Source organism: Phyllostomus hastatus, unplaced genomic scaffold (genome assembly GCF_019186645.2).
Source record: "Phyllostomus hastatus isolate PE091 unplaced genomic scaffold, TTU_PhHast_1.1 phas_scaffold_78, whole genome shotgun sequence".
Taxonomy (NCBI): domain Eukaryota; kingdom Metazoa; phylum Chordata; class Mammalia; order Chiroptera; family Phyllostomidae; genus Phyllostomus; species Phyllostomus hastatus.
In genome coordinates, this window is record NW_025334041.1 from 60,579,240 (window position 1) to 60,593,092 (window position 13,853).

At 37.9% G+C, this 13,853-nt stretch overlaps 1 protein-coding gene across 1 annotated transcript in view; it reads left to right on the forward strand.

Moving 5' to 3' along the window:
• The window catches only part of IL18R1 (interleukin 18 receptor 1), a 44,570-nt gene that overhangs the window by 19,977 nt on the left and 10,740 nt on the right, over positions 1–13,853 (forward strand). Inside the window, 3 exon segments of the mRNA XM_045828708.1 lie at positions 2,742–2,804; positions 9,501–9,621; positions 12,243–12,382. Of these exon segments, the coding sequence (XP_045684664.1) occupies positions 2,742–2,804; positions 9,501–9,621; positions 12,243–12,382 (324 nt within the window).

The following is a 13,853-nucleotide window of genomic DNA, read 5'->3' on the forward strand; positions in this document are numbered from 1 at the left end:
GCATTTTTCTGCCTGCTATAACCCATAACCTGGGAATCCCATAACTAAATTCTGAAACTCAAATATCTTATGTAATATGATGTATATATACACACACACACCTCACATCTCCTGAATTCTTCCATTTTATATTCATATATATGAAATATATATTTATATAAGTATATAAATATAAACATGAAACTATATTTTCATATATGTGTATATTTTATATATTCATATATATTTTCATATATTCATATGTGCATATGAATATATGTATACATATTCTTTAATCTCATATAAATCTCTAGTTGCTTGACACTTCTACTGCCCATACTCTTACCCCATCTATCTTTGCTTTTTGCCCATCAGCTCCTCTCTTGTTTCTCCCTGGAAGGAATAAGAACATCCATTATCAAAAGAGCACTTCCTATAGACCAGAAACTGTACCAAATACTTCAATTGAATCATTTCATACAATCCTCACAATAGCCCTGTGAGCTTGTGATTTTGGGTGAATTAAATATTTATCTGTGCCTCAGATACCTCAAGTAAAATGGAACAGCGCAGGTACCTCCTTCTTTGGGCTGCTTGCACACTGAGTGAGTAAATGTGTATACAGCATTGAGAATGGTGCCAGGGACAGGGCAAGCTCGACTGTTATCATAGTCTCATATTGCCTTGCATTCCCACTCCCTGCTGTATGTGCTATTTTTCTGCCTTATACCCATCTTATTTATTTTGTCTTCTTGGAGGAGGCCAATTGTATCTTTCAGGACTCAGCTCAAATGTCTCTCCTCCTCTGTGTTCCCATGGCTTTTGTTCATATTTCTGATTGCTGTCAGAATTTGGGTCATGTGTCTGTCTCTGGCAGAAGATTGCGAAGCTCTTGGAAAGAGAGGCTTGAACTGAATTCTCTTCCTCATTTTGCAACTCTCATACTTGTGCTTGGCACTTGGTACATAATAAGTGCTCATTACTTGTCTGTTGAGTGAATTACTGGGCCAGCAACACTTCCTTCCATTGTGCCTCATTCAACAAGAAGTCTAGACTTTTAACAACCCTGTCCACTTTCCTTTGGATCTGGTGAAGTTTCCATCATTCTTTTAAACTGTAGAGTTTAGAGTTGAAGTCAATAATTAAGAGGTATCATGACCTATGCTGAGGACAATGGGACTCTGAGCTCACACCTACTCCATGTTGTGTCTTTATTACAGTTCCCTATGGCTATGGATGTGGATCTCTCAGCTACCACGTGGTGAACACAATTGCCTTGAATTACAGTTCTCTTGACTCTCTCCTGGCATCTTCATTTCTTAATCTCTTTCTCTGGTTGATCTGGTGATGTCTCCTCCTACTGCTGACAGTTTGTGTGCTTTAACTTAGGAGCATACTCTGAGGTTATTTTCTTCCTTCTGTTACCTTAAATAGGATTGTACCCTTCACTTTACACCAGACGTACAAACGTGGTGCTGCTCTGAGTTCTCAATGATACATTTCAAGTTTTAGAGATGGATCCAGAGGAAGATAATCAGTAGCAATTTTCCCCATTACACAAAACTATTTTTTCCTTTCCTATTCCTCAGTGCTCTCAGACCTGAGTCAGTTTTTTTTTTGGATCCATTTCACCTCTTCCTGCCTGCCTACCTGAGTTTCAGACTTTCCCAGTGAGTCTGAATCTTAAAGGAACTGGGACATGCTGAGGTTTTACTGCCCTAGTTTCATTCTCAAGTTCTTGCCCACACAGTGCCCTACTCCCCTTTCCACTCTTGACTTGGTAACCCTATGCTTTCTGAGGGAGTTAGGTGTGGGTGCCATACAAGAGCTCCTGAGTCATGTTTTATTCCTCACAATCAGGCATATTCTCCTTGTTCAGCACTTGCAAGCCCCATGAAGGCTGCTCTGGGCATTAGTTTTATGCAAATGCCCCCCAAACACCAGATGTACTGGCAGGGAGAGTGCAGGTCATGGAAAAAGTTGCCAGTGCTGGTAATAGGAGCAACACAAACTTGAATACGTAGCAGTGTCAATGTATGACCACACTTGCTTTCAGTGTTGTACAATTACTTGACACCTTAGTTTGTATTATAGCATTCAGTGATGGGCTGCTGAGGGGATTATTTACCTGCTAAGCATTATGAGATGGGGACGAAAGTGCAAAATATTTATGCACCTCGAGTTGGGGGTCACTGAGGAAGAAAAATAGAGCTGAGCCTGAAGTTGAGGGCACCCTTACAGGGCCAGGACTAAGGTGAGGCATCCAGGGCACACAATTGAAGGGCCCTCCTCTCAGTGTCCTGTGATGGGAGGGTTGCCACCTGAGAGTGAGTTCCTTGCCTACCCCATATGAGTTTTATTCTTGCACCCAAGAGTTGAGGCAGGCATATGGAAGGAATAAGGCAGAATAGAAAGGTACTTCACAGAGACTTTGCATCTTCTAAGTCCTGCAGGTTTGGTTGTCTCCTGGGATGAATGTCTTCTTCTTGCTTTTAGCTGTGGTGAGCAGAAGCCACAGATTGGAAATGAGGGAAAACTAAATTCAATGTGCTTTTTCTAGCAGTATAAACTTTGAAGTTGATGGAAAGTGAAACAACAAACAATATTCACTGCAACCATTATGTAATGCAAATATGACTAAATTGGATATAAAGTGATGACTGTTAGAATCTTCATTACATAGAATAAGTGTATTGTAACAAATGTTTGTTTTAGAGAAGCTCAGAATAATACTAATACACTTTTCTTTTTTTCACTTTTAGGTTATAGTAATATAATCCCAGTTCTTCTTGGACCAAAGCTTAATCACATTGGAGTGGAATTAGGTATATTTTGACATACATATTTTCTGCATTTATGAATGGGGAAAAATGGAGTCTTCTAAGGCTAAATCAGATTCATTATTGACCAATGTTGTATGCATAACATCTTCCATATTTAGTGAAGAGCATTACAAAGCCAGAAAAGCCTGTCATTGTTTGAATGTTCCCATTTTTATAATGGTTAAAATGAACAACCTGGAAGTGCCTATGGTTTGTAGAGTAGGATTTTAGACACATTATTTGTGGTTTTTCTCTAATAGTCTCCATGGTCATTTTTGAAAGTGAAAACTCAGTAAGAATACTTTGGAGAGGTAATTCAGACTTGCATGGTTTGAATATTTGATTAATGAATTTACTTTGAATCAATGGACTGAATTGGCTGTACAATCAGGAATTGTCTAGAGAGGTCTTGATGAATCAACATGTCCTTTCAAAAAGAAAAGGAAGGAAGGAGGGAAAAGAAGAAATTTTCCAGAGGTTAGGAGGGAGGAGGGTAATAGGAAAAAGAAGGGGAACATGCAAGAAGGACCCATGGACAGGGATAATGGGGTGGGAATTGTCAATTAAAAAATTCATATATGTCAAACCAAACGTGTCATATTATTGAAATATGTTATTGAATTAAATCATCCAGCAACTCTGAGGGTTATTATCTCCATTTTATCATTTAAATGACTGAAACTCATAAAGGTTAAGTAATTTTCTAAGATTAAACCACTGAACAGCGGCAGAAGTGGGATTCAAGTGTCTGTTGATTTTTCCAAAGCCCACACCTTTTGACTGCAGCTGGTCCTAGTTGTTTATGACAGGTATACTCAATGTAGCTTGGATACTTTACCATTTATATTTGTGGTTTTCCTCCTTTCTATTTTTTACTGACTTCTGAACTTATCTATTAATTGTCTCATTTTGGGTTTAATTTGCATTTCATTTTTCACTTGTCAACATGGAGAGATGAGAGATAAAATACAGTTATCTTCTCTTGCAGTATGTGCATTTTAAGCTCCAAATTTTCTTATCACTCTTGTAGTTTTTTCTTTCCCATAAGTGTTGGTACAACATACTTTCATTACTATTTATTCAAAACATTTTAAAAACTTTCTCTTATGATTTCCTCTTTCATTTACAAATTGTGTTTCTTACTGTCCAAATAGTTGGGAGATTTTTGTAGCTTTTTTTCTGTAATTGCTGTCCAGTTTAGTTCCATTGTAGTCCAAGATTGTACACTGTATCATTTCAATCTGTTCAAATTTGTAGTGATTTGCTTCAGGATCAGAATATGGTATATTCGATGAATGTTCCAAGTACATTAGAAAGAAATGTGCATTCTGCAAACTTTGGTTTCATTATTCTATAAATGTCAATTAGGTGAAGTTCATAAAAGATATTGGTTAAATCATCTATATCCTTACTAATCTTTTGTTTGTTTTCTTTATTTTTTAAAGTTTTATTTATTTATAGACAGAGGTGAAAGGAGGGAGAAAGAGAGGGAGAGAAACAACAATATATGGTTGCCTCTGGCGTGACAGCTACTGGGGATCTGGCCTGCAACCCAGGCATATGCCCTGACTGGAAATTGAACTGGTGACCCTTTGGTTCACAGGCCAGTCCTCAATCCACTGAGCCACATTAGCCAGGGTAGCTTTCTGTATCCATTGTTGAGAGAGATGTTAATATCTAAAACTATGATGGTCGATTTGTCTGTATATCCTTTATTTCTGTTTAATATTGCTTTATATATGTTGAGGTTATCTTATGGGCACACATGAATTGATGCCTGTTGAACTGACACTTTATCATTATGAAATTCTTATCTTTATCTATCATTATACTTCTTCCCTGCCTATTCTGTCTGATACTAGATAGACCCACCAGTTTTCTTTTGTTTAGGATTGACTGACATGTTTTATTTTTATATATCCTCTTACTTTGAATATTTATTTATCTTTATATAAAATTCACCTGACATAAACTGCACCTATTTGGATCTTTTTATTTATTTATTTTTTAATTTTTGAATATTTTAAAAATTATATTTCATTAATTATGTTATCACAGTTGTCCCAATTTATCCCCCTTTGCCCCCCTCTACCCAGCACCCACCACTCCCTCAGGCAATCCTCCCACCATTGTTCATGTCCATGGGTCATGTGCATAAGTTCTTCTTTGGCTATTCCATTTCCTATACTGTAATTTACATCCCCATGGCTATTCTGTGACTACCTATTTGTACTTCTTAATCCCCTCACCTAATCACTCCCCTCTCCCATTTGGCAACCATCAAAGCACTCTCTGTATCCATGATTTGTCTCTGTTCTTCTTGTTTGCTTAGTTTATTTTTTATATTCACTTGTTGATAGATACGTATTTATTATCATTTTATTATTCATTGTTTTGATCTTCTTCTTTTTCTTAAATAAGTCTCTTTAACATTTCCTATAATAATGGTTTGTGATGATGAAATCCTTTCATTTTTTCTTGTCTGGGAAGCTCTTTCTCTGCCTTTCGATTCTAAATGATAGCTTTGCTGGGTAGAGCAATCTTGGCTGTAGGTCCCTGCTTTATATGACTTTGAATATTTCTTGCCAATCCCTTCTAGCCTACAAAGTTCCTTTTGATAAGTCAGCTGACAGTCTTATGGAAATTCCCCTGTAGGTAACTAACTTCTTTTCTCTTGCTGTTTTTAAGATTCTCTCTTTATCTTTAATCTTGGCATTTTAATTTTGATGTGTCTTGGAGTAGGCCTCTTTGCATCTGTTTTGTTTGGGACTCTCTGTGCTTCCTGGACTTGCATGTGTATTTCCTTCACCAAATTGAGGAAATTTTCTTTCATTGTTTTTTTCCCATAGATTTCCAATTTCTTGCTCCTTCTCTTCTACTGGCCCCCCTATGATGCAAATGTTGGTTTGCTTGAAGTTGTCCCAGAGGCTGGTTATACTGTTCTTATTTTGGGATTCTTTTTTCTTCTTGTTCTGATTGGTTGTTTTTTGCTTCCTTATGTTCCAAATCATTGATTTGATTCTTGGCTTCATCCACTCTACTGTTGTTTCCTTGTAAATTGTTGTTTATTTCAGTTAGTGTATCCTTTGTTTCTGACTGGATTGTTTTTATGCTGTTGACGTCCTCACTAAGTTCCTTGAGCATCCTTATAAGCAATGCTTTAAACTCTGCATCTGATAGATTGCTTATCTCCATTATGTTTAGCTCTTCTTCTGGAGTTTTGATCTGTTGTTTCATTAGGGCCATGTTTCTTTGTCTTCTCATTTTGGCAGCTTCCCTGTGTTTGTTTCTATGTATTAGGTAGAGCTTTTATGACTCCATGTCTTCGTAGTATGGCCTATTATAGTAGGTGTCCTGCAGGAAACAGTGGCACAGCCTCCCCTATCACCCAGCTGGGTACTTGAGGTGTGCCCTCTGTGTGAGCTGAGTATACATTCCTCTTGTAGTTGAGCCTTGCTTGCTGTTGACAGATCAGTGTGAAGGATTTACCCAGTTCAGTCAGCTGCAAAGATTGTATGTTACCATTTACCACTATCCTTTGCCCTCCGTGGAGGATCAGCTATGCAGGGGCAGGGTGGTGGTGTTCCAACATGGTCTGTAGTTGTCCATTGGTTGTGCTTGGTCAGCCCCCACCTGTGTTTTGTCCAGGGCCACCTTGTCTGGCTATAAAGCAATCTGAGATAGCTGCTATTTTTGTTGGGCTTGGAGATTCCCTGGTAATGCCAGGCTGTGAACCTAAGCTGGCTGCTGCTAGTGCCTGGGGCTCACTGAGGCCAGTAGCTGACTGACTGAGAGCATTTAGAAAGTTGTGCAGCATGAACCAAGACCAGCCATTCATATGGAAAAGCAGTTTTAGTGGGCCCATAAGTTGGGTGGGGCAGTCTGTGGGGATCTCCAAGGCAAGTCAGTGTTAGCCAGATTGATGGAATCTCAGATATGGCAGCAGCTTGCCAGCTCTGTGGCTTAATGGCTCTGTAGTGGGATGGTTTAGAAAAGGGACAACAGCCTCTGCTCATCTGGATGACAGACACATGAGTTTCTCCCAGTATGCTGGTTCCTTTCAAGCCGCTACCCCAGTGCTGGAGCTCAGAGGGAGTGAGTCTGCATAGGTGAGTCTGTTTGTGGCCTCTTTAAGAGGAACTTCTTAGGGTTCCAGAAGTTTCTTCCACTAACTCAATCCCCACTGGGTTTTGCAGCCAGAAGTTATGGGGACTTATCTTCCTTGCACTGGAATCTGGGCTGGCGGTCCTGATGTGGTGGTGCCGGGACTCCTCGCTCCTGAGATATCCCTCCCAAATTTTATCCACCACATGTGGGTGTGGGACCAGCCTGTTACACATATCAGCATCTCCTACCAATGTGGGTGGATGTGGTTTCTTTAATTCCATAGTTGTCAGACTTCCATTCAGCCTGATTTCTGATGGTTTTGAGTGGTGCCCTGTATTTTAGTTATAATTTTGATGTGGTTGTGTGAAGAGGCGAGCCATATCTGTGTATGCAACCATTTTCACTGAAGTGGATCATTTTTAAAAATCCAGTCTTTATAGTAGTGTTTAGCTCATTGACATTTGATGAGTTACTGATATAGCTAGTTTGAAGCCTCTCATCTTGCTACTTGTTTTCTAGTATCTCATTTGTTCCTTTTATTCCTCCTTTTTTTGTATTACTAAGGTATTTTCTTTATTTAATCTACTTTGTTTTCCTTTTAGCTATTCCTTTTTGTATCCTTTATTAGTAATTCTCCTTGAGATGACAACATATATTCTTCTATTACTACAATGAGACAGATGAACCTATTAGTACCTTTACAACTTCACAAACATGAAAATCTTACAACAGTTTCATTCATCCTCCTACATCACTTGTGCTATTATTTTACATATTTCTCTTCTGCATATGCTATAAAGCTTATAAGACATTGACATTATTATAATTATACACAAGCAAATTTTTATATTTACCCAAATATTAATATTTGTTCCTTCTTGTATTATTTATTTGTTTATGTATTTACTTGCTTTCATCTGGGATAATTTTTTTTTAAGTCTGAAAAATTTCCTTTGCTATTTCTTGTAGTGCAATTATATTGGCAATTAATTCTTTCAGCTGTTGTTTACCTGGAAATATCTTTACTTGTCAGACTATTTTCAATAACTTTAATAAGTTTATACTGGTACTTTTTACCCTGAGATTTAAAAATGTCCTGGTTTGCATAGTTTCTGTTGAAAAAGAGGCCTTTAGTAGTTGTTGCTTCACTGGTGTCTTTTTCTTCTGGTTGCTTTCAAAACTTTCTTCCTCATCAATTTTGATGTGTTTAGGTATGGTTTTCTCTCATTTATTCTACCTTGGCTTCTACTGGGCTTTTTGAGTCTGAGGGTGGATGAATTTAATCAGTTTTGAGGAAATTATTTGCCATTATGTCTGCCTGTTTCTTCTTCCTCTTTCTTCTCTCTTCTTCTGGATCTCTAACTATATGGATTAAGTATCAATATGTTCTACATATTTCTTATGCTCTGTTCTGTTTTTTAAATTTTTTCCCTCTGTGGTTTAGTTTTAGTCTCAGCCTGAAATAAAGCTAAAAAATTCTGCCTTCCTTTATGCCCAAGTTGCTGTTAAAATCATCAAGTTCTTAAATTTATATTTATTTTTTAGTTAACAAATATTCATTTGATTCTATTTAAACAGATGACTGTTCTTTGTGGAAAATGTTCATCTTTTCATCTATTTGCATCAACTTATTTTAATAGTTATTCCAAGCTCTTTATCTGCTAAATCAAGCATCCAGATCATCTCTGAGTCTGCTTCTACTATCTATTCTTATATTGAATATTATCTCTATTTTTGTCTTTGCATATTTCTTAATTTTTTAATTGGTGCCAATCTTCATGTAACTAAAATAACCAAAGTGATGAAGTTTGTATTATTTTTTTAAAAAGTGTTTGTCTTTCCTCTGTTAGGCAAGTAGTGTGAGGGGTAGATAATCCCAATCCATTTAGGAACAGCTAGGTGGTAGTCAGAATGCAGTTTGTTAGAATCAATCTGCCTTTATCTCTGATAGCTGGAGGGAGACTTCAGTCCTGTGTTTATTGCAGGTCTTTTCCTCTAGTGGATCTAATTCTCCTGAGTACCATGAGACCATAGGAGAGAATTGTTAAGCCTTTTAGCAGCCTCCTATGCTGCTCAAGTCCTTAGCAATATTCCCGCAAGCCTATGTAGCTCTCAAAATCTCTACTTTTTTTTTCTTTTTGAGATCTCTGTGTTGTTGAAACCAAGCAAAATTCCTCCAGTGAGTAAAACGACTGCTCCCTCAACTCATCTAGAAAGGCTTTATCCTAACTGCATTTCAGTTCAACTGTCTCTCTTTACTTTCCCTGAACTTTGATGTCTTTAATTTTTGCTAATTTAAATTTTTGTGACTTATCCATTTTGTTTTTCTAGAAGCTGCAGTGGGATAATTTATTTAAACATAAACATTTGAAAAGAAGTCAACTCATAGTTTGGTGATGCCTATAATTGATACCTGATTCCTCTGCTTTATAAAAATTTTAGTATTAAAACAAAGTGTATCTGTTCTCTTTCTGCAGTGTAGCACTATATTAGCATTATATATTAGGTTAACATATATTGATTATATTAAGTTAAACCATTCAGAAATCTGAGTTTCTAAAATCAGAACATTGGTTGTCCACTTTTACCTAGGAAAAGATGTACAGCTCAACTGCTCTGCTTTGCTGAATGAAAAGGATCTGATTTATTGGAACATCCAGAAAGAAAATGGAGAGAATCCTAATGTACATGAAGAGAAAGAAATAAGAATTAAGTATGTCTATATAATAAATGATGTATATCATAGTATATATAAATATCAGTGTATCATATATACTTGATATAAAAATATCCAGACTCCTGAAGAGCTATGGGATGTTTGGGATGTGTAAATTATAATTATAATTTATGTTTTATAATTATAATTCCCATACTTTATATTGATGGATTATGCAGAAATTCATTGCTGAGATCTAAAGAAAGAAATTCAATGAGGTTCTTTAGCATCACCTTGCAAAAGCAGCTTTTGGTCAGCCAGGGTTGATGAAGAGATGGGGATTGTACCTAAGCATCTTAAAAGGAGTGATAACGTAGACTACAGTTGTTTTGGATTTTGAAAATTCTGTTAAGTGCTATATTTTTACTAATGAGCCATAATAAAGATCAGGACTGTGACATGTATAAGTTAATCTGGGTCCTTTGTATACAGTAGGCATTCCTACCTGTATTGCCCATGCATCACTGTGAGACCAGCTGGGAGTCTGTAAGTGCAGAATGACTCAGTGCATTTCCCTGCAGGGACTTGGGTGCAACCAAAGCCAAAGGCAGGCTGTCTCCTGCTGCCTGTCCAGATCTACATCTTCTACTGACACACATGCCTTTCATCATTCACTATAAGAAACTTGAGAAATAAGGAAATAGTCATTGACACAGTAATGTATATATTTTGGGAATTTCTTTCATGGGCAAAGGATACACTGACATAGATACTAGCTCCTGCTCTTTAGAAATAGTTTGTAGTTTCTTTTTAGAACATTTTTTACAGTGACTATCATTTTTAAAGTAATTAAAAGATCATTGATAAATTTTATCAAGTATGAAAGGGTTTCCAGATATTGTCTCAAGCAAATACTAATTTAAATTACCAGACACCTGAATTAACATTGAACATAGTAAGTATTGCAACATCTTCTTGTCAGAATCCATTCATGGAAATTAGAAACACAATAAGAATGGGTAGAAAAAGCAAACAGGGCAATGATTAGGTATAAATATCTAGGAGGCAATGTTGGTGCAAAGTGTTCCAAATGACATATATTGATATTTAAATAACCTATATTCTTCCATTAAGAAATGGTGAGACTTATTTAAAAAACATGCTAAGTCTATGGTCATTTGAATGTTTCTGAATGACTTTGGGTCATTACTATAATTATTAATGTACTGATACACTCAAGTTCTAGTAAGCAGTGATCCTAAGATTTCTATCACCTTAGCTGCACTTTTGAGGGGTTTTTTGCTTTTTATACTTTAAAAAAATATTCTTCATCATCCTGCTGTCTGCTCTCAGTTCTTGTTGATACTTGTTTACAGGCTGCTCACCCAGGGGCAGGTACATGATGATCAGTGCTCAGTGAGCACTGGTTCAGCTGAATTGTGTGGCCATCCTGCCATTGTATCTTCTCAGAATCTGTCTTCCACCGGAGTTATGCATTTTTTAATTTCTGCCTTCTAGTGCTCTATTGTTAATTTTTGGAGAGGTAGAAAACTAACCTACCAAACTTATTAAAAAATAAAGCCTAACCTAAGCTAAGAGAGTGAGGTGGTCTTTTTTACAATTGGGTATACAAGGTTTTTGTCATTTGTTTTGGCTTCTCAGTGGCCTTGTGTGCTTCACATCTGGATTTCTCAGTGATGTAAGATAGTTGATATTCTGTATTGGTGATTTCTGTACAGAACAGTGTTCTAAAATGTATTTGAGATAGTTGGAGGCTACAATGGGTACTGTGTCCCAGGTACCAGAGATGCCTGCTTCTAGGGATATCAGGGGCAACTCCATCTGGGAGTAGTGGATGACCCAGAGCTGTGAGAACCTGTTGCTGCAGAGGAAGCAGGTATCATGAGCATTAGTCTTTCATTCAATAACAGGAAAATTTGGATTCTTTAAGAAGAGAAAGAAAACTCTTCTTCCAGGGGTTATCTCAATCATTTTCTCACACTCACTGAGCAACTTAATTAGTGTTCCTCATCTTTCTGGGGGAGTATCTGAGGATAATGTTTTTTTTCTTAATTCCTTAGAAACAGACTTTTTTTTAAAGATTTTATTTTATTTTTATTTTTAGAGAGGAAAGGGAGGGAGAAAGAGAGAGAGAGAAACATCAATGTGGGGTTGCTAGGGGCTGTGGCCTGCAACCCAGGCATGTGCCTGACTGGGAATCGAACCTGTGACACTTTGGTTCGCAGCCCGCACTCAATCCACTGAGCTACACCAGCCAGGGCAGGATAATGTTGTTTTAAAACTTATTTTAAATGCTGAACAAATAAAAGTGATCTTTAGTAGTGCAAAAACTTGATATGAATCTGTATCTATGCTGAATAATTTACAGTCTTATATTTTTAATTTACCATAATTTCCTTTCAGGCACTTTAATTCTAGGTAGTTCATAATACCTTCCCCAGATGGTTCAGGAGAGCTGTTTCCATTGGGCCCAATGCTTCATGGAAGAGTGGCAGGTTCCCTGTGGTGATACTTTAAAAGTTCCCACCAGAAGGGGAGAATCTGATGAGTCACAAAGCTGCTGCCTTTGAGTACTTGCACATATGAAATCTTCTCTCATGGATAATGTTGCTGGCAGTGAACAAAGCCTAGTGCTAAATTATGTTCCTCTCTTACAGGACTTCAGAAGGCAAATGGCATGCTTCAAAAACATTGAGAATTGAAAATATTAATGAAATAAATCTAAATTTTTTATATAATTGCACTGTGGCCAGCGAGGGGGACATAGACACTAAAAGCTTCATCTTGCTAAAAAAAGGTATCAGAAAGTTTTATTTTTGGAAGTCTGTTGAAATTTTGAATGTCGCTTCTGAGAGACTCCTCAAAGATCATCATGTCCTAATTTTATACATCTGAAACCAGGCTTCTGAGAGGTGAACACCTTGTGTGATAGGTGTTCAGGGCAGAACTGGTGCTCAGCCCATGCTGGAACCCCTTGTGCCCAGATTACAAGCAGAAAATTTATAATTTTGCCCTCAGTATTATGCCAGTTCCTATGCAGTAACCAGGGCCAGAGAAGGGAGGCAGGTAGAGTTTGGGGACAGATGCACAGGTGTATGAAGGTCATGGGAGGCACTAAGGGCAACACTGGCACAGCCAGACAATCAGAGGAAAGCATGTAGTTCAGTGGAGGGTAAGGCCAAAGATACTGGGAGTAATTGCTGCCTTCAGCCTACCTTAGCTGGGCACTGGGCACAGGGGGCCTTTGGGTGTGAGCATTCACTCAGTAACAACTAACTGGGGCCTCCCTTCGTTGGGCCAGTTCCTGAATGTGGCAAGTGGACAACTGGTGACTCTGATCAGAGGACTCTTAAAATTTTTCAGTGTGTACCTGGTGGAGCTTTCCAGAGTCACCTACCTCCATCCTCGGCCAAATAATATAACCCAGATCCTTTAGTGCAGTAGCTGCTTAGAAATGGCTGTGTTTGGACTAAAAAACTATGCTTTCCAGTTATTAGTACTCATTCACTACTCATTCCCAGGCTGGAGCATCCACCCCTGAATATGCAGGGAAGGGCTAGGCTCTGAGAGAGATAGAGAGGTATACAGAGACAGAGAAACAAAGATGAGAGAGAGAGAGAGAGAGAGAGAGAGAGAGAGAGAGAGAGAGAGAGAGAGAGAGAGAGAGAGAGAGAGAAACATGAGTGTATGTGTTCAGTCTTGGTCTTGGTGAGAAACTGAAGAAGTGAGGGAGAGAGAACCTAAGGCCAGAAGCTCCCTCTCTAGGTGTGAAATCCTTGTTACCATTTGCTCACCTAGAATACCTCTTCTAATAGTGTAGCACATGCACTGATAGTAATAGCTAGCATTCTTTTTGTGTTTATTATATAACAGACTGTGTGCTAAGTTGTTACCATCATTTACCTGATCTTTACAAGCTTTTACAGGTAAAGAAAGTGAAGAAACTCACCCTATGCCATACAACAAGTAAAGACATCAAAACTCAGACGTGATTAGCTCTGAAATTAACTGATTTGCTTGCTTCTCTTACCTTCTGTAGGAATTATCACAGATGTTCCACCTCATGTGGACATATATGCTTGGTCCATGCACATGTAAGGGAGAGACTGTCAAATTCATTATTTTCACTTGATCCATTGCCTTGCCTGGATCTTCGATGGCCGCTATTCACCAAGCCATCTTCCCTCTGTTAGTGCTTGACTGTTCTGTCCCTCCCTTAGAGGTTTCTACTCTGATCATGTCTCCTTTTGCTGTGCTCACCACTTTCA